This window comes from Ictidomys tridecemlineatus, chromosome 6, assembly GCF_052094955.1.
Source record: "Ictidomys tridecemlineatus isolate mIctTri1 chromosome 6, mIctTri1.hap1, whole genome shotgun sequence".
Classification (NCBI taxonomy): Eukaryota; Metazoa; Chordata; class Mammalia; order Rodentia; family Sciuridae; genus Ictidomys; species Ictidomys tridecemlineatus.
The window spans coordinates 170,257,591-170,284,867 of record NC_135482.1 but is presented as its reverse complement, the minus strand read 5'-3'; the positions used below and the strand labels follow the sequence as shown (position 1 = coordinate 170,284,867).

General features: G+C 32.0%; 1 protein-coding gene across 5 annotated transcripts in view; it reads left to right on the top strand.

Annotated features, from left to right (window-relative positions):
* Nbea (neurobeachin) overlaps positions 1-27,277 on the top strand; it is a 603,852-nt gene that overhangs the window by 396,185 nt on the left and 180,390 nt on the right. For all 5 annotated transcript variants that reach the window (XM_078016116.1, XM_021730370.3, XM_021730357.3 and 2 more), the window contains one exon: positions 11,109-11,252. In XM_078016116.1, the coding sequence (XP_077872242.1) occupies positions 11,109-11,252 (144 nt within the window). The remainder of the gene's footprint in view (positions 1-11,108; positions 11,253-27,277) is intronic.

Below are 27,277 nucleotides of genomic sequence, written 5' to 3'. Positions count from 1 at the left end.
ATAAGAGAACATTCAATGTTTTGGGGGGGGTTGTGTGTGTACTGACTTATTTCACTTAGCATAATAGCCTCCATATTCATCTATTTACCAGCAAATATAATAATTTTATTCTTTTTTATGGATGAGTATATTCCATTGTGTATATATACAACATTTTTCTTTATTCATCTGTTGAAGGGCATGTAGGTTGATTTTATAGTTTTGGTATTGTGAATTGAGCTGCATTTATGTGGTTGTGTCACTCTCATATGCTGATTATAAGTCCTTTGGGTATATACCAAGGAGTGGAATAGCTGGGTCAAATGGTGGTTCCATTCCAAGCTTTCTGAGGAATCTCCATACTTCTTTCCATAATGATTGGACCAATTTGCATTCATACCAGCAATGTATGAGTGAACATTTTCCCCTGCATCTGCACCAATATTTATTGTTACTTATATTCTTGAAATTGCCATTCTGACTAGAGAGAGATGAACCCTCAGTGTAGTTTTAAAATTTGCATTTCTCTAATTGCTAGTGATGTTGAACATTTTTTCATATATTTGTTGACCATTCCTATTTCTTCTTCAGTGAAGTGTCTGTTCAGTTCCCTTGCCCATTTGCTGATCGGATTATTTGTTTTTTAAGTGTTAAGGTATTTTTTAATAGTTCTTTATATATCTTAGAGATTAATCCTCTATCTGAAATGCCGATGGCAAATATTTTCTCTTTTTCTCTAGGCTCTCTCTTCACGCTCTTATTTTTAATCTGAGAAAATGACAAACCATAGAAACCAGGTAACATGCTAATGTGGCAGAGATAAAACTAAGCACAAATACAATTGTCTTACTCTACAGTGTTGTTGTGAATACATTTAGAATTTCTTTACATGTCAACTTCCAGGGCCCTTTTGGTCATTTCCCCACTGTAGATCTTATCTGCTAATTTTTGATAGATGCTTATGGCCTATTATCCATAAATGTACCTCAGTACAGATTATCTTAGTATCATACATGGAGTGTATATTCCATGTATTTTATAAAAACATATTTTTAATACTTTTAGTAATTTAAGAATCATCTTAAATAAACTAGATATGCTATTTTTTAATAAAGAAAAGATTTTGTTAATTTTCATGCATGACTCTGAGCCAGTTCCTTATCTATACTAAACATTTCCAACCATATTTTCCATAGTCCCATACTTTTAAATTTTCCACATTGAACTTGACAGAGTTTAAAACAGAAAACCAAGCATCATTCCAAAGCTTATTATCGTCCACTATCCAAGGAAGTCTCCCCACCCTCTCAACCCCCTTTCAAGTTGTCTAGTTCATCTTTTCTGTCATTACAAGGATTGCCAAACTTGGCAACATCTGCCATCTACCTCTCTGGACATATGATGCAGGTGTTTGTCTTTAGGCCCTTCCTCTCACTCTTCTCTCCTTTCAATCCTTTTTTGTTTTTCCTTCCTGAAAACAAGCATATGCTCATAAGAAATCTAAAAAGTACCAAAAATAGTTAAAGAAAAGGGAAAATTACTAGTTGTCACTCTGTAAAGATATCACTTTTGACTGTTTTGATACATTTATTTCATGCTACTCTTTTTTTCTGTGCATATTTTATCATAGGGACCACAGCACACTATAAGATGTATTCAGTCACAAATATGAATCCAAATTGGTCCAAGTTTTCTATATATTATATCATGTTTTACACAAGCAAAATTTCATCTGATATTTTTTGTGTGTGTCTTCATACATGTACTTAGGGTTCATGTGATTTTAATATAATGAAATCCTGTTTTAAATAATTAAAAATTACCCTAACTTCATGACTAATCAAAAATCCTAACAAGTAATATCCAACATAAAATGCAAAGAGATTTGATATTTACCATCATGTATATTCTTATCTTAATAAATATTTTGTCAAATTTTCTTTAAAAAGTATGTTTATAATAACAGTTTTCTGCATTGACTCTATTCAGAGGATTATGTTAGCATTTCATACTTAGTGTTTTACTTAAATTCAATAACAATTTCTACACCTTTTTAATTGTTTTTTCTTTGTAGAAGTGCTGTTTGTGAATATCCCCTTTGTTGGTCTGCTCTAAAAAATATTGCTTACATAAGAATATTTTGAATTAGGAATAAATGAAATTCTATTTTGCTGTCAGAACCAAATTGTAAAAATGCATTGCATGTCTTTGAAAATCAGTATACTCTATTAGCAGGGCTGTCAATATAAAAAGTGCATTCCATTTCCACCTCTTGCTCTAATAACCTTTTCTGTGTTACTCTGAGGCAGTTCACATAATCAGAGTATATTGTCAGCTTACTGGAGTTGGGGAAGCATGAAATGAAAATCACGTTAATATTGATCCAATTCTTTTACTTGCAAGTGTCCTTGATATCCTTTTCTACTGAGCAATAACTGTTGGCATTAGGTAGCCATTTTCTTCTCTTCTTTCTTAAATTCTACTAAATTCTTTACAAGCATAACTAACTTGAATAATAATATAATACTTGGAGTAATTTCTGTGGACATTGAATCTTAATTAATATCCAGATTGCTAACACTACAGGTTTATTGTACCTCTGAAATATTTTCCTTCCATTTTTCAGAGGACAGTCGACCTGTGTTTGCCTAACTTAAAACAAACAATTCTATATAAGATCCTATTTGGTAAAAACACAAAACATGCTATGCTGTACTATTGTGTTATGTTATGCATAACATGTTGTGTTAAAATGGACCATAAGAGCCATCAATTATTGATTTAGGTAAGGATTATCCTGTCTGAATCAAGTCTATCATAAATTTGAAGCAGGTATCTTGGGGTTTTAATTTTATGGTAGTATAGATATCTATTTTGGATTATTCAATATATTTTCTTGTCAACAAAAATGAACTAAAGTGGAATCTAGGTTAAATCTAATTCTCTTAGTTGTGGGTATTTCAGCTAAAATATGCAGAACTAAGAAAGGTAGAACTTGATATCTGTACTTATAGACTTTATACCTGTATTTATTTAATGCGCTCAATAACTACTCAGATTTTTCCTTACAATAACAAATCCAAGTAGTCTATTGAATAGAAACAGTTTACTTCATCTGTAGAAATACTTGCTTTCATATGATGAATTTATGCAGAGAAAGTGAATCTTCTGACTCATCATCAAGTATAAGAGAAGTGTTTTTTGTGTGTTTTTAAGGTAGGTGTTAGTCAGTATGATTAATAGTTTTTAACATTGGGATTTTTTCCTACTGAAAAGCCTGGTGTTTTGTTTTGTTTTGGGGTTTGTTATTGTTCTTGTTGTTTTGGTTTTTTTGGTTTTGATTTTTGGTTTTTTGGTGGGGTACTGGGGATTGAACTCAGGGACACTGAACCACTGAGCCACATCCCACATCGACAGCCACCATTTATATTTTATTTAAAGACAGCGTCTCTGAGTTGCTTAGTGTCTTGCTTTCGCTGAGGCTGGCTTTGAACTCATGATCCTCCTTCCTCAGCCTCCAGAGCCGTTGGGATTACAGCCGTTGGGATTATCACCGTTCCTGGCCTATTTTCTTTTTTTTTTTTTTAACTATTGTATATAGAATTTTTTTTTTTGTAGTTGTTGTCCTTAGCATTCAGTAGAATAGTGGTCATTTATTTTATAATGTCTTCACTTACATTTCTTAAGAAGGTAATAATTTTTCTGTGTTATAAATTAGAACATAAAATTTAATTTAGAATTTAAATAGTTTAAAAAGAAAAAATGTTTGCTTGATAGTAAATGATTATTATAGTTAAGTATGTTCCATTTATTTATCTATTATTTTTTATCTCACAAATACATGAAAGTCGGCAAGCCAACATAAAACATTTTTGAGCAATAAGTTTCTAAGTCTAATAAAAAGCATTTTTTTCATCTTTTAAAAAATGTTAAAAATTGTAAACTTCTCAGTAATTATAGTGATTCTGACCAAGGAATGTTCAAGGAAGAGTTCCCTGGTGAACAAACTCCTGGTGGATAACAGGCATTCTGTTTTCCACCCTTAGAATGCCCTGCAATCTCTCTTAGGATCTAGTAATATAGCTAATATATGTGCAACATCTAGCTGGTGTGGCAATGTCCTGAGAAGCCTCTGTGTTAGAGCCTCATGAAGGCTTGACCTTGATTTCAGGCACATAGCTCCTGGGAATAAAGGAACTTGCTTGCTTGATAACTACAATGTTTCACCAAGCTCTAGTGCTCCTGAATCTGCCCGCCTAACAGTAACTTCAGACAATGAACTTTCTTGAGAACTGCACAAAGCTCCTAACATTGCCTATTGTAACTGTGAAATGTAACTGCAGAATAAGCAACCTTACTGATACTCTAATAATGTAGTTATGATGCTAATGACCTAATTTAACCTATTGGTATAAATAAATGTGGCTGCTTGGACAAAGAGCCACTCTGCCACTTTCCTGCCTTTGCACCCTGTCTCTGTGTCACTTATTATTATTATTATTATTATTATTATTATTATTTCCTTACAAGTAATATATTGATTCATATATATTTTTATATCACCATGCCTTATGCAATTCGTTAAAGGTACATTTTTCTTAAAAATCTTTTTCTTTTATTGGAAGTTAAATAATATCCTTTAGAATTACTAAAAGCACTTGTCCATAAAGGGAAAAAAGAAAGTATTTAGGTTTTAAAATAGTTGCATAATTTTGTATTATTTCCATAAGGAAAAATTTTGTCAAAATTCATTGGATGAGCTAAAAATATTATGAAACTCTATCTATATATTTTTTAATTTTTATTTTGGTTGTAGATGGACACATACCTTTTTTTATTTATTTATTTTTATATGGTGCTGAGGATCAAACTCAGTGCCTCACACATGCCAGGCAAGCCCTCTACCACTAAGACACAACCCCAGTCCCAACACTGTATATATTAAAAGGAATTTCTCCTTTGAAAAAGAATTCCATCTTGTGAAACTGATTTCTAGATGTTTAGAAACATTAGAATTTCTTAATCATACATTCAGGTAAAATTAAAATGAGACTTAAATTTCTAGTCTGCCAATCTCACCTAAAAGATTTCTTCCAAAGAAGAAAAAGAAATCTATACAAAGTGCATTTCTTTTGTTGAAAAAGTAGTCATTTTCCTTCAATATTCAAGATTTTAAGTACTTATATTGTGAATGTATCTCTACACAAAATTGAAAAAACATGTTCAAAGTTTGATGCTTATGTAATTTTATCCAATAACTTTAAATGAATAAAAAGTTTTTTAGGAAGAAAACATTTTTTAAATGTGAGATATTTACACACTATTCCATTTGGACTAGTATGCACTTGTGTTACTGGCATCCTTCTGTCTTCAGGAAGCATCCAGTCTAGAGGAGGAGTTAAAGGGTCAAAGTCTTGTAAGGAGTATAAACAGACTGTTAGAACAGCTTGGTGGAAGGAAGACCAACTCCAGCTGAAGGAAAAGAAGCCATCAGTATTTGAATACCTAGCATTGTTAGGATTTGGGCTTATGTTTTATCTTGTTTGAGGGTTTCAATCCTCACATTAACCTACTTTTCCCCGTGTTTGTGCAACATCATTATAAGCAATAAAGCATTGACTGTGTTTTTCTCAGTTTTATGTACTGAATATAATCTTTTAATTCTCTTATTAATTTATTATCAAATTTTTAACATTTGTAATAGTTTATTATAAGGATAATCTTCACACATTTCAAAATATTTAAACATCCATTGTCTCATTTTAATTTTGTAATAATCCTATGAGAGTTAGGTTGAAAATACTTATTCCTGTTTCACAAGTTGATAAAGTTAAGAGATTGGTCCAAATTTAAAATTAAAAAAAATATATATATATACACACACACACACACACACACACACACACACACATACACACACACACATCAAACCCAACATTAAATTTTTTCATGTTACAAATAACAAACATTTGAAAGCATTAAATATACATACATATACATAGATTTACATATGTATACATAAACTCACACACACATATATAAATACACACACATATATTCCTAATGAATATTGGAGGAAACAATAAGAAATGGCAAAATGCATAGTCTTACTTCCTCATTTATGAGAAGACTACAAAGGAAATGAAAAGTAACTTAAGTACTTAAGTAATGACATATAAAAAACTAACAAGTGAATTATTTTCGTGTGCTTATTCAACAAACAATTGCTGACTCTTTGATACTTGACAGGGTAGAAATTAAGTCACTAAGAGAATCCCTAAATAAAGGATTCCAAAATGAATAATTATAATATGTTATGGTCTATTTCTAAGATACAAAGGTTATACAGAGAAGGACAAGGCAGGTAAGAGAATTCCATGTAGAAGAAATTATATGTCAGACTTAAAGGTGTAGTGACAGAAGCATTCAGCTCTTGGGGAAGATGAGGTTCAAAGAGGCCAAATCAGTGAGTTGAAAAGGTTAAATGATAAGATCATGAGCTATCATAGATCTTGTACTTAAAATTGTATGGATAAAATAAGGTTGAAAATATATTTTTATATAATTATACAGATGATAGATGATAGATACATATATTCATACATATGCATATATATATTTTATGTATAACTTGTATAAATGACATTAATTCATAGTATCATACTCACTATGAATAATAATAGCATAGAAGTATTTGCTACACTAAAACTAGCTTATTACAGGGTGGTACCTTTTCTCTTTGTGCATTAATCACATGTATGATTTATGGCTATTTATTGTTGTGAATTATTTTTTCCTTAGTAGTATTGATGTTTTTGAGTTGACTATATGATAATTCCTTAAACATAAATAAACAATTTGGTAGTATTTTTTACATTAATTGTTTATATTTATCAGTGAAAAATAACAATAAGAAAATGAACTGATTTCCTGACCTTGATTTTTGGACATTCCAGGTAGATAGATTCTTTAATATTATTTAGATAAGTTAAAATATCCACTTTGTCATTTCTGTATGTTAATTAGGCTTATTTAAAATCACAACACTTTAAAATGATAATAATATAGTTATAATAGTAATAATAATAATATAAGTGTAGTAATCATACTAGGAAAATCTTAGTTCTCCTATTAGTTCACTTTTAAAATGTACTTGGTACATGTAAACATGGATACCTGGCTATTAAGAGAAATTTTATAAAAAAGGAAATTTAGGTTCAGTTGATACAGTATTGTATATTAGATGACATTTTCAAATACAAACCTTTTTCAGGTATTTATCTTTATTAATAAATCTATATAATGTTTTCATGTGTTTGTCATTTGTATCATAATCTGAAAAAAATATAGAGTTGGATTTGACTTCATTAATCTAGAAGTGGTGGCATTTTTTCTTCTAAAACTTAAAATTTTATGGCATTTTAATATTCTCAGAGAAAGTAGGCATTTACATCTCTCCTATCTAGCTTCCCACATAGTTCACATTTTCAAAACCAAAGCATACTGATGGTTTGTGGTTCGCTTGTTAATTTCTTGATGAATGGCTAAAGAGGCCAAGAAGTGCACTCCGTTCAACATGTCTTCTGAAGATAGATTATCTCAAATAAATTCTCTTCCCAATCAGATTTTGATTTGTTGGGTGATAAACCAATTCTTTCTAAGGACAGTGTTTACTAGCCTTGTAATGAGACAGCCCTCTGAGACCTTACCACTTTTTGCCTGTAATTTTGATGAATGAAACTTTAATTCATAAAGGATATTGTGATTGAAAAGCACCTTTAGATCTCATGAACTCTAATTTAGATAAATGTTTGTTATAGTACCATAAAATCGGAAAGTTTACTGAGCTGCAAAATGATAGCACTTCAACAGGAATAAGTTCCCTGTGTTGAAACAGATTCTTTTACTATATTTCTTTAAAAGACATATCTTTCTTTTAAAGATTGTTTTACTGCTTTAAAACTAGAGTAGATAAAACAGGAAGTTTGATGTATGTTTCAGAGCTTACTTTTTTTCTACTACATTTTCTCCATGGGCAGATTTTTATTTGGTAACACAGGAATAATAGAAAGCTTTATTTTCAGCATGGTTGCAGTACAAGTAAACACTTGCTTTTTTGGACTGACTCACACTTAAAAGAACTTTATTGACTTTTATGCAAAGAATCGAGTTCTCTTTCATGTAAATACATAGGTTTTCTCTATGATTGATTCTAAGATGCCTTGGGAATTTCATATTTAGAAACTTCTGTAAATAGGTAATTGTTGTTTTTTAGTTTATTCATTTATTCAGAATTTATAAGTGCTCACTCTGGGCCAGTCAGTGTGCAAAATACTGAGAACAATAAAATATGGAACCATTTTTCAGTCATGAAGGTGCTTCAAGGCTGTTATAGAGATAAATATGCACTTGTAATACCTGTAAGTAGGTTCATAGCAGGATTTATGAGGTATTGTGAAAGCAAAAGGAAAAGAATAAACAAATCTGTCTTAAGACATTATAGAAGGGATGGGGTTAAAAGTTGAGGAAAACTTGAACTTCAGTTCAGCACCTGTTTGTGGTGTACCTGCTGAGTGCCAGACACTGAGGCCACAGGAGTGAGGCTCCAGTATAGCAGAGAGGGCAGAAACCAGCTTTACAATATGGTTGAGTTCTATGTAAACTGCAAGCACAGAGGCCTTAGTTAGGAGAAGCTCCTGATGGAAATGAGTTTTGAAGCACAAGGAGAAATAGCCACATAATGAAGGAAAGAAAAATATACAGAGGAAATTAAATTAGCACAGATTGAGGTATGTGAAAGCATGACATATTTTATAAGCTATAGGTGGTTCAACATTGAAAAGTGGTGAAAGGTAATGCAAAGCTGGTGAGGAGAAGACAAAAGGACTTGGTCATCCATGATAAGTTAGATTTTATTCTAAGTATAAGTCTTGCATTTAGTGTTGTTGACTAAGAAGAGTTAATAAACAATATTAAACAGGAAAATTTCCTCAACCAGTCTGTGTTTTATAATAATCAGTCTGACAAAAGCATGGAGGATAGTGTGAATAAAAGAGTTCCCAGAACCCTCTGGACCAAAATGACCTGAACTAGAGCAGTGGCAGTCACCATACAAGATTAATCCTGGGTTTGGGGATTGAAGTGATTTGATCAAAGGAGAAGGAGTAGCAAGAGACAATTAGCTCAGAGAAATGTTCAATTAGTATTATCCAGGTAAAGTTGTCTAAAAATATGAAGGTAAAGACCTTAGGAGATCTAGGTTATTAATCATTGCATCTGTTTCTTTTGTTAAATGATGCAAATGTTTCCCTAATTAAGTTACCATCCTAGAATCAAATGCTTTATAAAGATAGCTAACCCCAAGAGATTACTGTTGTGCTGGCTTTATTTTACAAAAAAAAAATCATATGAAATTAGGATAATGTTTGAAGTCAGGGATATATCCTTAATCTTCATTGCAGAAATAAGAATCATCTATAGGCCAGTGAAGGAAAAACACAAGTAACCCATTTAATTCTCTCACCTCTGATAGGATGCTGATTTCTAATAATATGATTTGTCTCCGAAATATTTGTCAAGGCACATTTAACAATCTGTTGCTTTATACTGTCAAAGTGAATATTAACTATGCTGTCTAAATGAGCAGGGGCTGGGATAAAACCTAGTTCCTCTCAGCCACTGGTACTCCACAGTGGTTTTGTGAAGTGACTATGTTCTTTAGCATGTGCTTTTACTCCTCTGTGGCATTCTTTGAGTTCATTTGTTCATGTTTTAGCAAAAAGAGTTGGCTTTCAGTCACTGACAAAAACAAAAGCTGCAAAAAAGACAAAAAGTAAAGAAAAGGTTAACACTGCATGTTCCATGGCACCTAGATGCCCTTCCAAGAAAGTGATTGAGCAAACATTAATAGACAGTGATGTACTGGTGGAAATCCTATGGTACAAGCCTCGGAGAATTGCCTAAAAGGATTATGAATTATAACTGCAGAGAATTTTGGCCAGAGGCATGATGTGATTTGGAAAGCAACTACCAATATGTGCAACTCCATATCACCACCTGGAACTTACATACAACAACATATAGGGCTGATTTTACTAGGCTCCCATTTCTAGGAATATATTCACCAACCAAGTAAGATATGAAAGTGGTTTCTCCAAATTGAAATTCATTTTCAGGTGATGTGGAATACAAGTATTTCTTTCTCTCTCTCTCTCTCTCTCTCTCTCTCTCTCTCCTTCCCTCCCTCCCTCCCTCCCCTCTTACCTTTTTCTCCCCCCTCCCTCTTTCTCTCTTCCTCCTCCCCCCAAAAAGGAAGAAAGGAAGTCTGTATCATTAGATGTATGAATTTGTTTGCAGTTTATACAATTTGAGACTCATTTTCACCTGCTAAATCAGGTGTTGGAATGTCAATATGCAAATATTTGTTAAGCAATCAAATACATTAGGAATTCAGATGTATTACTTTCTAACCTTTACATGGATTGGCATGTTAATGCCAGGTAAAAATTTGCTATATTTGAATTTTTCTGGGTTTTTTTTTTCTGTTTTGGTTGGTTTTTGTATTATTTGATATACCATTCAAGACTATAATTTCAGATAGTATTTTTTTATTAATTGCTAAAGAAAACAACTATGATGAAGTAGGTTTATGTAAGTATCATTTCTACCTTTGACTTTCTGTAACTCTCCACTGACATTTTTCCTCTCAGATGTGAATGCTTTCTTGTTTTCTTCATACCTGTCTCATCTACTTTCAAAAGCCAGCAGGTCAATTTTCTACCTAATTCAAAAAAATATAATTATTTAAAATTGTTTAATTTTATGCACTAAAAAACTGAGTTTAAGGTGAAGTACAGATTTTGTGTAGAACATGCACTGTGCATGGAGTCATAAGAAATGGATTATAGATACCCCGACTATGCATGTAGCTTTCTCAGCTTATTTCCTCATCTGTAAAATAAGGGTAGATTATTGAATTCCTCTAGTTTTTCTCCCAGAAGACCAAACGATGAAGAATTTTAAAATGTTCTATAATTATGCAACATATAACAAAGTAATCAGTTACTTATAATACTCACTAGAAGCAAAAAAACAGCATAATAACCTTATTATATTTTGGTTGTGATCAGGCACTGAAGAAGATGTAGTAAAATCAAAGAAAGCATTCAGAAGTCAAGCAATAGTGAACCAGAATGCAGAAACTGAACTTATGTTGGAAGGAGATGATGACGCCGTCAGTCTGCTCCAGGAGAAAGAAATTGACAATCTTGCAGGTAAATTTCAATTTTTCTTCTATTTTGTGTTAACAAATACAGTGAATTTAAGAAAATTTAAATTCTATCTCCTGGTGAATAAATGTGCACTCATAGTTGTCAAAATGTTCAATCACTTGAAAGTAAATTTTCTACTATATTGTTTTCTGCTATTGAAGAGAGAACCATAAGTAAGTGTGTATTTTCCTGACCAAAAAAATGAATAGCACTAACTTTCTATATGATAAAGAGCAAATTTTTATATGGGAGAAGTAAAAACATAATCGAAGTTGTCCACATATAGCTATGTATATCACTGGGAGGTTGGACAGGGTGATAGATCCCTTGACTTATATCTAATAGCCCCTTCTGCCAGATGACCGTGGAATTTGCCATTTTCTCCCTGTTGTCACTCTTTTGAATGCACTTTCCCCTTCCCATTTTGCTATCAGATCTCATATTGCTAGTCTCCCATCACTAGCAGACATTTTCCCCCACCTACTTCCCACTCTTATCTTCTCTAAGTAATGGTCTGAGGTCAATTGAGGACAGCTTCTATAAGGACCAGTTGGGATATAGTTATCCTAATATATTGGTTAACAATCTTTTTGTGGTTTCAAACCATTTTTAGAGCCTTATGAAAGCAGATCACTTTATGAAGATGCATATAGAATTTTGTGTACAATTTCAGACCATTCACTGAACCCCAGAAACCAGTCTATGAAATTATACCCTGATCTCCAGTTAAATACTCCTACTTTAGAGTTTCAAAAAAAGTGGCCCAGTGTTATCTCAGTTCTATATTTTCAGCCCACACAACAACAAGGTAGAAGTCAACAATAAGAAGTAGACTACAGTTATCATTCTATTTACAAAAATCACATTTCACTTTCTGGGAGCATTCCAAAAATTATCTGGCAAGGCTGTATGAAAGCTTTAGTGATTTATTTCTACCAGTTAGACATTTCCCTTTTTACCAAAGAGAGGTTGCTATTAATTGTAAAGTGGAAATGGCATCTTATTCTCACTCTTCTAGATTAACAAGGCTATTCCAATGCCAGTTCCTGGATATGCCTTCTTACTAACGTTCCCATATCATGATAACTATTTCTTCTATTTATTCTTCTATTTAAAACTACTCTGAAATCTATGACTAAATGTTTACCTTGAATTCCTGAAGTAAATGTTCAAGTTTTGGTTTTAGAAGTATAAGCAAATGAAACTCACTAATTCTGTTTGCCCACAAATATTTCTTTTTTTCCTAGTCTCCAGTCCTTGATCTTAAAGATCATAGGAAATTCACAAATGTGGTGCCTAATCTTTTTAGATAATGGCTTGTCCTTTTTCATTCACATATGCTAACACGTAGTTTAAACTCTTTCTGGTCCTTTCTTTTTTTTTTAATATTACTTTTAGTTGTCAATGGACCTTTATTTATTTACATGTGGTGCTAAGAATTGAACCCAGTGCCTCACACATGCTAAGCAAGCGCTCTACCACTGAGCCACAACTCCAACCCCTTCTTTCTGGTCCTTTCTTGCATTAAAGATAATTAGTTGATTAAAATGTGCCTTGTCCCTTGAAGTATATCATTAAAATCTACCCTGTAATATCAGTGAAAAATGCAGAAAATCTAATAACTATATTAATCTCCTTTAACATTAACTAATCCGATATATTAATTTATATTTATAAACAAAATTTTAAAACACATTAAGTTCCAATATCCAAAGACAATTAAAATATTCCATTTAAATAAATTTATTTCAAAATTTTTAAATCTAGAGTATCATAATAATGACAATAATGTTACATTAAATTTATATGAAAAATCAAATTATGAACCTTCTAATGAATGTGCTCTATCAAGACTCTTCTCACTTCTTTTAACAAATTTTTCTTGAGCAGCTCTGTTCCTATCCATATCCACCTGATCCTACCTCATACTCTTCTTTTAGGATCCTTGTGTCTGAAAAATCTTATTAGCTGTCTTAAAATATTGATCCCCTACCTAGTCTATCATGTTTATTTTTTAAAGAGCAGTTGAAAATGTTAATTGGAGGAATTTTGAATGCAGTACAAAAGAAGTGGGAGATGGATGTTTTGTGGAGGGAAAAGTAAGAGCCACAGAAGTTGTCTACATAATGAATAGGGATGTGTAGATTGACTCTGTATAGACTGTCATGATAGTGACAATGTTACATAAAATTCACTTTTAGAAGTTAATTACAAACTAGAAGTCCTAGGTTTAAGAAATCAGGTATTTGTGAAGTTTCAGATCACATAAATACATAACATTTTGTTCCAAGAAATTATTGTACCAGATTATGGTTATCTATGTCAGAAATTTAAATTTACTAAATAATATCTATCTTATCCAGAATTTAGCATCCGAAATAGCATAATAATACTATACTGCCTAAAGAAAAGTTCACCATCATAGGAGACCAAAATCCAAGAGATCCTAAAATCTGTGTACAATATTAATATAATCTTTTATTTATTTGGTGTCACAGACATATTCCATAAAAAATGTTTGTTTCTGTGTTAAAGATGGAAATTACAGGTTTGCCTTTTCATTATTACCTTAATGATATGGCTTGCCCATTATTCATATATAAATGAACTGTCAAAAATGTGCACATTGGGGCTGGGATGTGGCTCAAGCGGTAGCGCGCTCGCCTGGCCAGGTTCGAACCTCAGCACCACATACAAACAAAGATGTTGTGTCCGCTGATAACTAAAAAATAAATATTAAAAAAAATGTGCACATAATTGAGTTTTCAGATTTTAGATTGTATATGAAAGAATGCACTATTTTACAATAGTTAAAGTTAAGCCTAAACCTTCTAATTAACATAAAGCATTTTCCTCTTGTTACAAAACCCTGTTTTCATGAGATAGGCATACAGAAAAAGAAACCATACATATAATTTTTTAGTGTGCAATCTTAAGTTAAATAGAAAGAGTTTGCTACTTAGTAAAGAAAACTAAGAACATTACTAATTAAGATTAATTCCTTATTTTGGTTTAAATGAAATGTTTTTAGAAACACTTTTGTTTCTAAAAAGAATAAAAATAGAAAGGAGAAAAATAGTTAGCATGTCTTTTTAGGAACCAGTGTTCAGACAGCTTTATGTGCAATAATCATTTATCTTTCACAACAACCCCATGAGATATAAATTATGATTACTAGTACTTTAAGAAATAAGATATGGAGGTCCAAAAAGATTAACTTGTATAAAGTTAAGAACTGTACATAAAATAGCATTTCTATAAAAATACATAGTATATGGTTTACACTAAAATTCATGCAATTTTACATTTAAATATGTATATATCCAGGTGTACATTTGATACTTAAAGATTCAAACAGGGAAAAGTGAAACTCCATCTTACAGTAGCCTTTTTATATTTACTTAGAAGTCTGTGAATATGCATAATAATTAATTTTAGCTTTAATTATAGTCTAGGTGTTGACCAAAATCATTCTGGTAAGTTAAAAATATTTAATAAGCAATAGAATACTTTTACCACAATTTTACTTAAATATTGACTCACGTGTTTTTTCCATTTTGTTCAGAGCCTTCTAATTTTAATAAAGATAAATTGTTCCACAAAGTTTTTTAGCTTTCTGTTTTACTTTTAGTTCCCTTTCTTGCCAAGCTGTTCATCTCAAGAAGCAAATTAAATAGGTGTGATTACTAATTACTCAATTTATTATATATTGTAGCAAATGGCTAATGTGATTACAGTATAGAAGTATACCAATCAATTAAGTAATTATTACATTAATAACTCCTAACTTAATTTATTTCAGTTGCTTTTTTAGTTTGTAGTAATTACTGAAGTGAATGAGCAACTATGATTCCATATGCACTTAAATATTTAAGTTAATTAATTATAATTTGGGATAAAATATTTAGATTAATCAGTATAACAAACAACCAATTTTAATCTAAAATATCAATTACTTATTTTAATTTAAAATTTAGTAAGTTATTTCTTCAAATAATTATAAAGTAATATTTAAGATTAACTCCAATTTTTGTGAATGATTTAATTCAACTGGTAGAATTATGTCCCATTAGTGAAATGTATTTTCTTTTAGAATGTCCTATATGCTGGGCGATACTAGAAACATTTTACAATTTCCAAATTTCCAAATAATTAGAATTCATACAAATTTATTTATTATTACTTCCAAAAGTTAGAAATCCTAGTAATTTAAGAAATTCAAAGTTGTTAATAATGCTGACAGTGATGGTCTTTAATGCTTTAATATCAATTCTATAAGCTGTAATAACTTTATTTTCTGCTGTTGTTACATATATAAGCCGTTACCAATAATTTACCCATCCATTTAATATTCAATAACTTAAAACTTTTCTACACGCCTAAACTAATACCTAAACTTCCTTCTCTCCTGAAATATCCTTCTCAACTCTGTATTTACACCTTCCCTGTCTCCTCCTATCACAAACCCATTTTTTAGGACCCATTTAAAACACAATCAATCCCAGAGCGGAGCCACACTCTGATCCCAGCAGCTTGGGAAGCTTAGGCAGGTGGATCAAGAGTTCAAAGCCAGCCTCAGCAAAGGCTAGGTTTAAATGTCATGATACTTAAAGACTCAAACAGGGGAAAAGTGAAACCCTGTCTTTATAACTCCATCTTACATTAGCTCTATTATATTATACTTAGAAGTATTTTTAGCTTAAATCCATCCCATTTATTGATTCTTGACATCCCATAACATTTTTATTATATCATTCTTAAGACACTTATCACATAAAGCATCATATTGTGAAACAACTCAGTGAGACCCTGTCTCCAATAAAATACAAAACAATAAGGCTGGAAATGTCGCTCAGTGGTTGAATGCCCCTGAGTTCAGTCCCTGACACCATAACACACACACACACACACACAAACACACATGAAATATTCACTAGTCAACTGTGTATCCCTACAACATTTTTTGTTAACATTGTTTTGGAAATCGCTTTATTGAGATCTAATTCACATACCATAAAATTCACTCATATACAATATACAAATCAGTTATTTTTAGCATATTCACACAATTATATAACCATCACCACAATCAATTTTAAACATTTCATTGCCCCCAAAAGAAACCTTATCTCTTTGGCTCTCCCCTATCATTTGTCTGTTCCCTCTCTGTGGTCCTAGATAGCCACTCATCTGTTGTCTATCTCTACACCTTTGTCTATTCTGCACTTTTCATATTAGTGGAATCATATGGTGTCATTCAGGTCCAGTTTCTTTCACTTAGCATAATATTTTCAAGGTTCATCAAGGTTGTAGCATACAAGTCTTTTTTATGGGAACTATTCCATTGTATATATATGTACAATGGAATAGTTTTAATGTAGTTTAATATATTTTGTTTGTCTGTTCATTGGTTGATGAACATTTGAGTTGTTTTCACCTTTTGGCAATTATGAATAATGCTGCTATAAACACTCGTGAACAAGGTTTTATGTGAACATAGTATCCTGATTTTAAGCCTTTAGGGTATAAACTGAGGAGTGGGATAGATGGGTCAAATGGTGGTTCCATTCCAAGTTTTCTGAGAAATCTCCATATTGCTCTCCATAGTGGTTGCTCCAATTCACACCGGCAGTGTATTTATGTACCTTTTTCCACACATCCTTCTCAACATTTATTGTTACTTGTATCTTGATAATTGCCATTCTGACTGGAGTGAGATGAAATCTTAGAGTAGTTTTGATTCACATTTCTCTAATTGCCAGAGATGTTGAACATTTTTTTCATATATTTGTTTATCAATTATATTTCTTCTGTGAAGTGACTGTTCAATTCCTTTGCCCATTTATTGATTGGGTTATTGGGGGGGGTGTTTGTTTGTTTTGTTTTATGTTGGTGTTAAGTTTTTTGAGTTCTTTATATATCCTGGAGATTAATGCTTTATGTGAGGTGCCTGTGGTAAAGATTTTCTCCCATTCTGTAGTTTCTCTCTTAACATTATTGTTTCTTTTGCTGAAAAAAAAAAAAGCTTTTTAGCTTAAATCCATCCCATTTGATTCTTGACATCCAGTAACATTTTGGTTATATCATTCTTAAAACACTTACTACATAAAGTATCACATTGTAGAGGTTTTTCTTTGTTTTCTCTCTCCTTTTAAACTATAGGTTCATTAAGGACTATATACTAGGTTTCCTTGAACCACAAAGAAATCTAACACAGTGACTTAGAAGTTAGTAAATAGGAGACCTGAAATAATTATCTAATTATATCATAAACAAAAGACAAAACACAACTTAATTTGAGCTACTGAAATAAAGTATTTGGGTTTGAATTATAAGATTCTCTGCTCATACTAACTGAATCACTCACATAAATTACTCAATATATCACTTGACTTTTTTCTATGATAGGGACACTTAAAATTCAACTAATCTTTCTTCCATTCTCTGTAACAAATGTATCTTGAAGTTCCCATTTATGAGGCCTAGGTACCACTGCTACTCTTAATTTTTAAAAAAAATTCTTTATTACATTGAAAAATGTTCTATAACCAATGGATAATAACGGTACACTTAATATTTTTAAGGGTAGTTAGAATCAGGAGAGAAGAGTTAGAATGAGTTGGATTTTTTTAATGTGGGTTTTTCAAAGTGGTAGGTTTATAATCCTTCACACACACACACACAAACACCCTTACCTAATCAAGAATCTGAAACTGAAAATGAATTATGTGAATTAAAAGTGAGAAAAATAGAGAAATAAGAAGGACATCTATCTATTAGAACCCTCTCCCAAGTGCCACCATCTCTCTCATGAGCACAGTGATGTCCCTGACAGTTCCCAGGTATGATCTTCAAGGGACAGTGTGTTGTAAAGTCATTTTTCTTATTGTAAATTGATCTATTGTTTCCATTTCTTATGGTTGTCATTCTAGAAACCCATAGTGAAATACTTATCCAAATGATGATAAAAGGGGTGAAGGGAAATAAATAACTTAAAATAATTTTTATGTTTCTCCATTTCTACTTTCTAAATATCTTTTTGCATTCATTCACTTGTTTCCTTATTCATTGACTCTCATGACTATATCTAGTGAGTACATGCAGAATGCTGGTAGTAAGACTATGATATGTAAAAATGTCCTAGTATGGAAACAGGAGTATCCAGGCAAAATTATTCATATGTACATTGAATGCTACGTACAAACTGAACTGGAAAAGAAGATAAATCAAAATATAGAACATGGGAAAAAACCTCAAGAGGTCTCGGAAATACAGTAAAAATTAAAGGAAAAACAAAATACTAGAAACTACAAGTTTTTCAAAGAAGTATGTTATTTAAGAAAAAAGAAAGAATATGTTCCAAGAATACAGAAAATTTTCTTTTTAATTGTTTAGTGAAATAATCATGCACGCTGTAGAAAAGAACATGTTCGATGTTACATGGATGTAGATGAATACTATCTCAGAACAGTTTGCTTAGGCCTGACTGTTACATGCTATACAATTCCAATATGGTGAACCCAATATTCTTTCCCTGACAAAACTACAATTTTTAAAAAAGATTCTTCAATATTTTTAATGTAATGTTAATAACAGTCTGAATACAATTAATTCAACTTGATATTTATATTTAGGGGAAAAATGTCCTTTAAACATTCTGGATTTTCTAAAATGCATTTTACTCAGGATTTTCCTCTTAATTTTTAAACCCATGTGTATTTCAAGGGAAATTTAATCCATATGTCCCTGACTCACTCACACTTAACTCATCAAAATGTTGTTTAGTAAAAGCTATTTGATGTTGGAAAAGTCTTATGAGTCTTTATAAGTCTTTTTTTCTCTCTCTTTGAATTAGGAAGTTGCTTTGCCAGTCATAAATAGTATACCCAAAGGGTTCACATTCGGCTTCAAACACAGACTTCACAAAGCTCTTAGAACATTAACACAAGCCCATTTCTTGCAAAAGCTGTGAAATATTTAAATTTGAACCTAATTTTTAAAGTCCGTTAAAGACTTGTAAAAATAAAGCTTCACCTTGAATATCTTGCATTCTCTTTCACTTTTCATTATTTTCACAAAGTGTCCAAGGCTATTTTAGACCTGCAGATATTTTACTGTAACTGAATTTATGTTTCAAAAAATGGATGCCCCCTCCAACCATGGATTCCATAGTCTGTAAACTCTTTCAAGGTACTCTTATTAGCAACAGCATCCCAATTGTGTTGAAAACACTTTCAACTATATTTATTAATATCAGCCATGATTCAAATCACATATAACATTCTTCCATCTTTTTTTGAGTGTCTATTTTAAGAATCAGCCTCTTTGTTGTGAACAAGTGTTTCACAAATCACAACGATGAGGTCTTTTCTTTCTAATACGGAGTACTAGTTGGAACATATTTTTGTTTTTCTTTCATTTCTGTATACAGAATTTCTATAGAAAGTAATTTCTCTATGAATTTCGAGTCAGCCAACCAATCACTTAAAGTAAACAACTAACTTGTCAGTAGTTATACTTCTCTAAATGTAGGGGTCTAAGCTTTCATGTGCCATGTTTTTTAGAATGTATATGAATGAGGATATTAATCACATACTGAAGATATGTGGGTCACTTTCATTTGTTACATTTAGAAGAAAAACAATACAACAATACTACTTTTCTACTGCCAAATTTTGGATATTAGCAACTTGGAGAGGAAAGACAGGTCATCACTGCCAAGCCCAGAAGACCTGGTACTTTTCCATAGACTTAGGCACTGATGCAAAGATTAGGTGAAAAAACAATTTTACCTGAGAAGTGCTATGCAAAAGAACCACTAAGTCTTTCTACATACTGAATTTTAATTATTTTTTTCGTGGTTTTGTGCTGTAACAAAGGAGGAACCTACAGGAGGTGCTTGAACATAAACAGTTAGCTTCATCAGTTCAAATCATCTACACCTTTTTATTGACAATAGAGAAAATAGAACAAGTTTGCTGTCCAAATATTATTATATATTTTTTCTAGAAAAGTATTTAGGTGGTTATATTGATCAGAAAATTGCTGTTTGCTGTGCTTTGTGTTCTTTTTTTCTTCAAAAGTATCATTGATTTTTTTTCTTTCATTTTGTTGCTAATTTATCAAATAGCTAAGTATAGACATGGTATTCATCCAGTTCAGTTTGAGTATGAAACAGGAATGCTAAGATCTAAGCACTAAGAAAACTTAAAAATAAGCAAACAAATCTTGCATCTAAAATTGGGATATAAGGATGTCTCTGTTTACTAGCTTAAGATTTCTGAGGGGAAAAAACAAGCTAGATAAGTTTGAAGAGGTAAATATGGATGGGGGAATGATAAAATTGACATTTATAAACAGAAAACATTACTATAGCCTAATAACTATACAACTGTGTGACTCAGGTGTTATACTTCATTTTAAGATGTTGAGAGTTAGGTTCCAACAGCAGGACACTCATTCATGATTATATACCAAGCAAAAAGAAGAGCCAGAATTGAAATCTACTTTTCTTTCTCTTTCCGAAAGCCTTTTTTTTTTTTTTTTATTCCACTACACCAGTGTTCTGTTTTGTTTATTCCAAGTTGCAGCCCTTGGTAGGTAAACAAATCAATTAAGTGAGTTAGTACCAGCATTATTGGTAAATGAAATTAAAAAGAATAGATTAGAAAATATCAAAATTAAACATAGTAAAGACAGACCTGGAAGGACCAGTTGGACACTTTTTCCTCGTATCCCTTATTCTCTTATGTCAGACCTTGATTTCACCCTGCTTGAATGTGGTTATGCAAGCAAAACAAATATAAATATTGAATATCTATCATATGTCAGACACTAAAATGGATATTTTGATACAATGAATATAAGTTCCTACTCTCAAGAATCAATTTTATGTGTCCCTCAATAGATGGGTGCATAAATAAATGTGGTATGCATACTCAATGGAATATTACTCAGCTTTAAAGAAGAGTGAAATTATGGCATTTGTCAGTAAATGTTTGGAGAATATCATGCTAAGTGAAATAAGTCAATCCCACAAAACCAAAGGCCAAATGTTTTCTCTAATATGTGGGTACTAATTCACAGTAAGGCAGGGGGCACTAGGGAAGAATAGCATTACCTTAGATTAGGTAGAGGGAAATGATGGGACATTATTACTGTATGTATATATGTGACTGCATGACCAATATAATTCTGCAACATGTACACTCAGAAAAATGAGAAATTATATCCCATCTATGTATATCAAAGTCATAAATGCATTCTAGTGTCATATATAACTAATGAAAACCAATTTAAAATTTTTTTAAAAGAGGGGGAAAAGAATCCATTCAGCTGAGTCTATTGGATATTCAAAATTCTCAAAAGGATATAAAGGATTGAAATATAAGAACCACACTGCTTTCTGTTAATAAATGTCAATTATATTTCCCAACCCATTCCCCATCCATGTTTACATCTTTGTACTTATCTAGCCTGGTTTTCCCCTCAGAAAACTTAACCTAGAAATTGGAAAGACATCTTATATCCCAATTTTAGATGCATAGTTAAAACCACTGATATCACTAGAAGAAAGTGAGCATATCAAGATCAAAAAGCAATGGGCCAACTTTAGATCCCCTGTGGACCAACAAGGTTGAAAAACCAGCTAGCTAGTGCCCATCAGAGACTCCAAGAAAAAAGTCAAACAGAAAACATAAGAGATGTCTGTGCTCTGAAGGCTAAGGAATCTGATTCAGCAATTTTTTAACCTAATGTTTCTTGAAAGATGGGTAATTTGAAAGATGGTAATATGAAAAAAAATTATGGTTGAATGGAAAATCCTGGCTTTAAAAATAAACTGTTGTTCTTTTTTTTTAAGTTAGTAGAATTTAGCTTATTAATCAATGTGTATTTCCAACACCGTGGCCTCAGTAAAGGACAGGAGTGAAGCCAATGAAGTGAACAGGAATTAAGAAATAGAAAGAGATGTCCAGGGGCTTAACAAAGAAAGGAAGAAGAGAGACACTGTAAAGAGAAAAGCAGGAGGTGGCAAGGAAGGGTAGGACCAAGAGCATAGTTAAGAGTTACTAGCTTGCATGGGAGGAAAGATGTATTTCCTGGAACTGAAGAAGGAGAAATACAGAAAAATCTTTAGATAGAGGAAGATGTCAAAAGAAATAATAAAATTTAATTTTTTCCAAAATAGGAATATGTTGTTAATCATGGAGTCAAGATGGACAAAGTACATGGATGAATTTTTCTAGGAAAGCACCATGTGTTTACTCATCTTCTCAAAAGGACATGTAGCCCCCACAAAAGGATAAACAACTCTGCTCCACACTATAATTCCTGAGCTCTAATCTTTGATGCCTTAACTTAAAATTCTGACATTCAAGGCTACAAGTGCTTTTTCCATTTCATGTGACACTGCTCCCCTTAATACCTACTGATCTCTGGCCACTTATTTGCCGCTCATTCGTGCCTGTAACTCCGTTTGTGCAGCACATCCTCCCAGCTGTCCCCACTCACATCCACCTATTGTTACCCACCTGTCACAGTTCATTTCAGATGCCACCACCATCATTCCATCCTAATAACTGCCCACCCCAAAATGCTAGAAATCATCTCTTCTCTGAATATGTCTATAGACATTGAACCCAGTGCTTCATACATGGTAGGCAAACACTGTATCACTGAGTTACAACTCCAGCCCAACCAATGAGATTTATTGGTGTTATGTGCCTTACACAATGTTTGATTAAGCCCATTCTCCTTTACCTTATAATTGTTCCTGTATTTTCTTATTTTTACCCTATGGCATTTAAGGGTCAAATTCATGCCTTATACATCACTGTATTCCCTCATAGTGCCCAATGCAACACACTACACACTAAATAGTTTTTATTGAGTAAATGAGTAAGTGGATCCTGAGTGAAATATATGTATATATGTATCTATGCATATAATTTACAGAAAGGGAATACCATATACTAAGAAAAATAGGGCAGTCATAAAATTATGCCATTTAAAAATAATAGACTGTATGTAATAGAGCTGGGATGACCAATTACATCATAACTCTCCTTGTTTTTTAGAACATTTTTTAAATTTATGTTTTCTCTAAAATGAAGTATTGTTTGCATTTTAAAGAACAAATTGAAATGGGTTCAATTCTGAAAAATATAAAATATATAATCTGTTATTTTCAATGGCTTTTCACTGTGACTTATAAATGCAACAGTATTTTGTAATTTTTTCTGCATTCAGTTCCATGAACAGATTGCATACCATGTAATCAATACTGTATTAGGTGAAGAAGATAATCCCCCTGCTTTTAGGTAGCCTATGCCAAATAAGAGAAATAGATATCTAAATACATATATATTTGTTTTATAAGTGCTGCTATAAAGATGTGCCCAGGAAAATATGGGAATAGAAATTCAAGCACTTCATCCAACCTAGGCATACAAAGACTTAATGCTCCTAGTCCTACAGATTTACATTATATCCTCTGGTTTATTCACTCATCTAGTCTAGTAGGAATTTACTCTTCTCGGTCATTAAATGATATCCTAGTGCCATAAAAGAGTCATATCCCTCCAGAAGGTGAAAAATGCATTCCATATGTTAAACTAAATGTAATATAACCAGAAACACAAATCTCAGCTAGCTCACCTATTAAATCAAAAGGCACAGAATATTATCACACCAAACATTGGCTATCACTGTTTTTTAGTATGTTTATGCTAGAAAATAACCCAATGTTATTTTACTTAAACTATATAAAATTACTCATTGACTTGGCAGAAATGCACTGTTTTTTTTTCCCCTTCTTTTAACCTAAAGGATTAGCTGTTTTCCAAATAAATTGGGAAACAAAAATGATAAGTTAAAGAGCATATCAGATTCTTGCTCAGTACATTTTAAAATTGTTAATTATGAACACGTTAAATAAGATGATGTTTTAGATAATATCAATATAAAAATAGATGTCCTACCATGATGAGTAAATATGCTAACTCACAGTATTCATTGCTTGTATAAGAGGTCTGCATTCTTTTCATGTCTGTTTCAGACTGTGATTAAGTTTTTCCAGAGGTGGGTTTACTCCGATCTCATATTAATATGCCTTCTTAAGCACCTGTCTCATTTCGTGCAATAATCATCTCAGGAAATCAGTGAACTCTGAGAATAACTGGTAATTGTTCATATCAATCATAAGGATAGATTATACTCAAAAAGTCACCAAGGAGTATCAAAAGAACACTTCTTGGGTATAGTGAGCATTTGTGTAAGATTTGGGTTTATACAGTGTCTATCATGAGTTGCTAGGGCATACATTTTGTGTGTTGAGTGTGTTGAAGAGGAAAATTTAAGTTCATAACTGTCCGTTGAGGTATGTGTTCTTTGAATTCTTCAAGTTCCCTTTTTCTAATTCAAGCAAAAATGTTCTGTAACTATTTCCATGAAAGCAAACTTTATGAAATTTCAAAGAATTCTTATTCTGCTAATTTGGACAACTATCAATATTCTCTCTTACATAAAGAAAACCATCACTCTCTAGGGACTTTCTTGCTATATTTTTCCCCCTGAGGTATTTAAAATGCCTGAAACCAGAAAACTGCCATGATGAATGGAAATCTATTTTTTTTTTTTCGGTATTGGGTGTTGAACCCAGGGGCACTTAACCACTGAGCGCACATCCCCAGCCCTTTTTTACTTTTTATTCAGAGGCAGAGACTCATTGAGTTGCTTAGGGCCTCCCTGAGTTTCTGAGGCTGGCTTTGAACTCGAAACTCTCCTGCCTCAGCCTCCCTAGGCAATGGGATTACAGGAGTGCATCACTGCCTAAGATTCTTCACAGTATTTTTTTGAGAACTTCCCTCTCCCCCAGGCACATATACAAACACCTCTACTATCTTAATGCCTAAAGTTTTCCTAGATTGCAAAGCAAAGTTCCAGCTACCTCATATCCTTCAGTAATTTACTTTAAATTGTCTTAAGACAGAAAAAAAAATTTGTTCTTTTAATTATGTGTAGAAAACATTTTCTTTAAATTAATAGTGCTATACTTAAAATTGATAATTCAAAGTAGTAATAGATGGTTTAGCTATCTTCAGTCACTCATGCTGCGAGTTATTTACCTAGCAAATGTTATCACAGTATAGAAATAATTGTAAAAATTTACCACTCTGAGTATATTTTTGTCTGAAATGTTTTGGGAACAATGCCCTTTCTCATTGAACATGAAGACTTTCAGATTAGTTTTAATTCTAAATAATGTTAGAATTTTAAATTTAATAATTATACCAAGATTAGTCAGTGTTTATTATCCCCAAAAAGTAGTCTTTTACATGTTCTAGAAGAAAATTAAACATATGGTTTCAACGTAATCGATGTTGGAGAAAATTCATGCAAGCTAATAAAGTTTTTATTAATGTTAACCTATGTTTAGGAAATAGTCAAATGATTCTAAAATACATTGTAACTTCTTGTACCCTAAATAAAATTTGTGCCAATTGAATGTCATCAAATCATTCTAACAAAGCCAATTTTAATTAGACCTGAACTCTTTTTCCTCATATTTATTCTTTGCTATGCTTTATATTAAAACTTGTAAAGAAGTTCAGTACTGTTTGAAAATTTAATTGCCATAATTATCTTTTAATAACTAGAATGCTGTTGACCAGCTCAAAAATGATTAATACCTACATCAGAAAAAAGAAATGCAACTCCAGAATTTTGAGAATTGGCCTGACGCACAAGTCAGCCTTGTTATTTTTGGGAGCTGGCCAGGAGCTTACAGGTAAAGCTATGGTGTTCTCTTGTTGAACATAAGAAACTCACAGAATACCAGCATCAGACAAGGTCATATAATCATCATCATCATGTGAGACAAAAAAAAAAAAAAAAAGTAACTTTATTTTTTTGTGTGTGTGAGAAGCTGTGTTTTTTTTATTATTGGTTGTTCAAAACATTACAAAGCTCTTTATAATTTTGTCTAAGCACAGACAAAAACAAGGCCACTGTGCCAACCCCAAAATACCAAACATCCCCTGACTAATATGAGTACCGCTCCTTTTCAATTCCAGCTTTAGCTTACTCTAGTCCTCCCTCCCTCCCTTTAAATAAGATTTGTTAAGATATCCCTGCCTCCTGAAGAGCCCAAACAAGGGCAATCTCTGCCTTCTTGAGCCTTTCTTAGATTTAACAAAAGTCAGGTTCCTACAGTGAGTCCTTTAACATCATGGTTCCAAGAGTTGTTGGTCTCTCTCATCACAATGAGCAATAAGCCCACTTGTTCAACTATAGGTATGTTTTAGGTGTTCTTTGGCAAGACAGCACTGATGCATGTATAGATCAACATTTGTGAATGGTGGACTGTTAAACTGTGAAGTTCTATTAAAATGTCAATGTATTAATAAGATTTCTAGGCTTGGTTTTGTTTTGTTTTCAGCATCATGATCTAAACCCACAAGTATTTAATATTTTACTTTTAAACGTATATTTAAATAATTGCCTTTTCAAATATAAAAACGTGTACTTTGTACTCTGAATACACAATAAGATTTGTCATCTCACTGATTAAAGAGCTGGTGGCTCTAAATAGAAGTTCGTTCTTTTCAAAATTTCTTTCATTATTTTTGGGTGATTTTTGGTCTAGTTTATATTTTAAATTAACATTTAAATTAATGCCAAGTAATATCCCCAAACTTATTTTTAAAATAGTAATGGATCAATATTTTTTAATTATTATGCTGCCAATCCTAAGAAGTAAATAATATTTAGAGTGTGGAATTTTAAGTCATTGCATGCATCAGTAGAGAGAAGTTTCTCCCATCCATTTAACTACCCTTCAATAGTGTTCCTCCTAAGTGTGTGCTGAAGATGTTAATATAATAGATCCTTTTATTACTAGAGTAGTGATTGGAATTAATATATTTATGATCAATCCCCAATTTCCTACCCTAAGCAAACTTTAGAAGGTTAAATTTGTTATTTAAATTGTAGAGCAGAATCAGCTAAATTGCCATCTTTTCATCCAG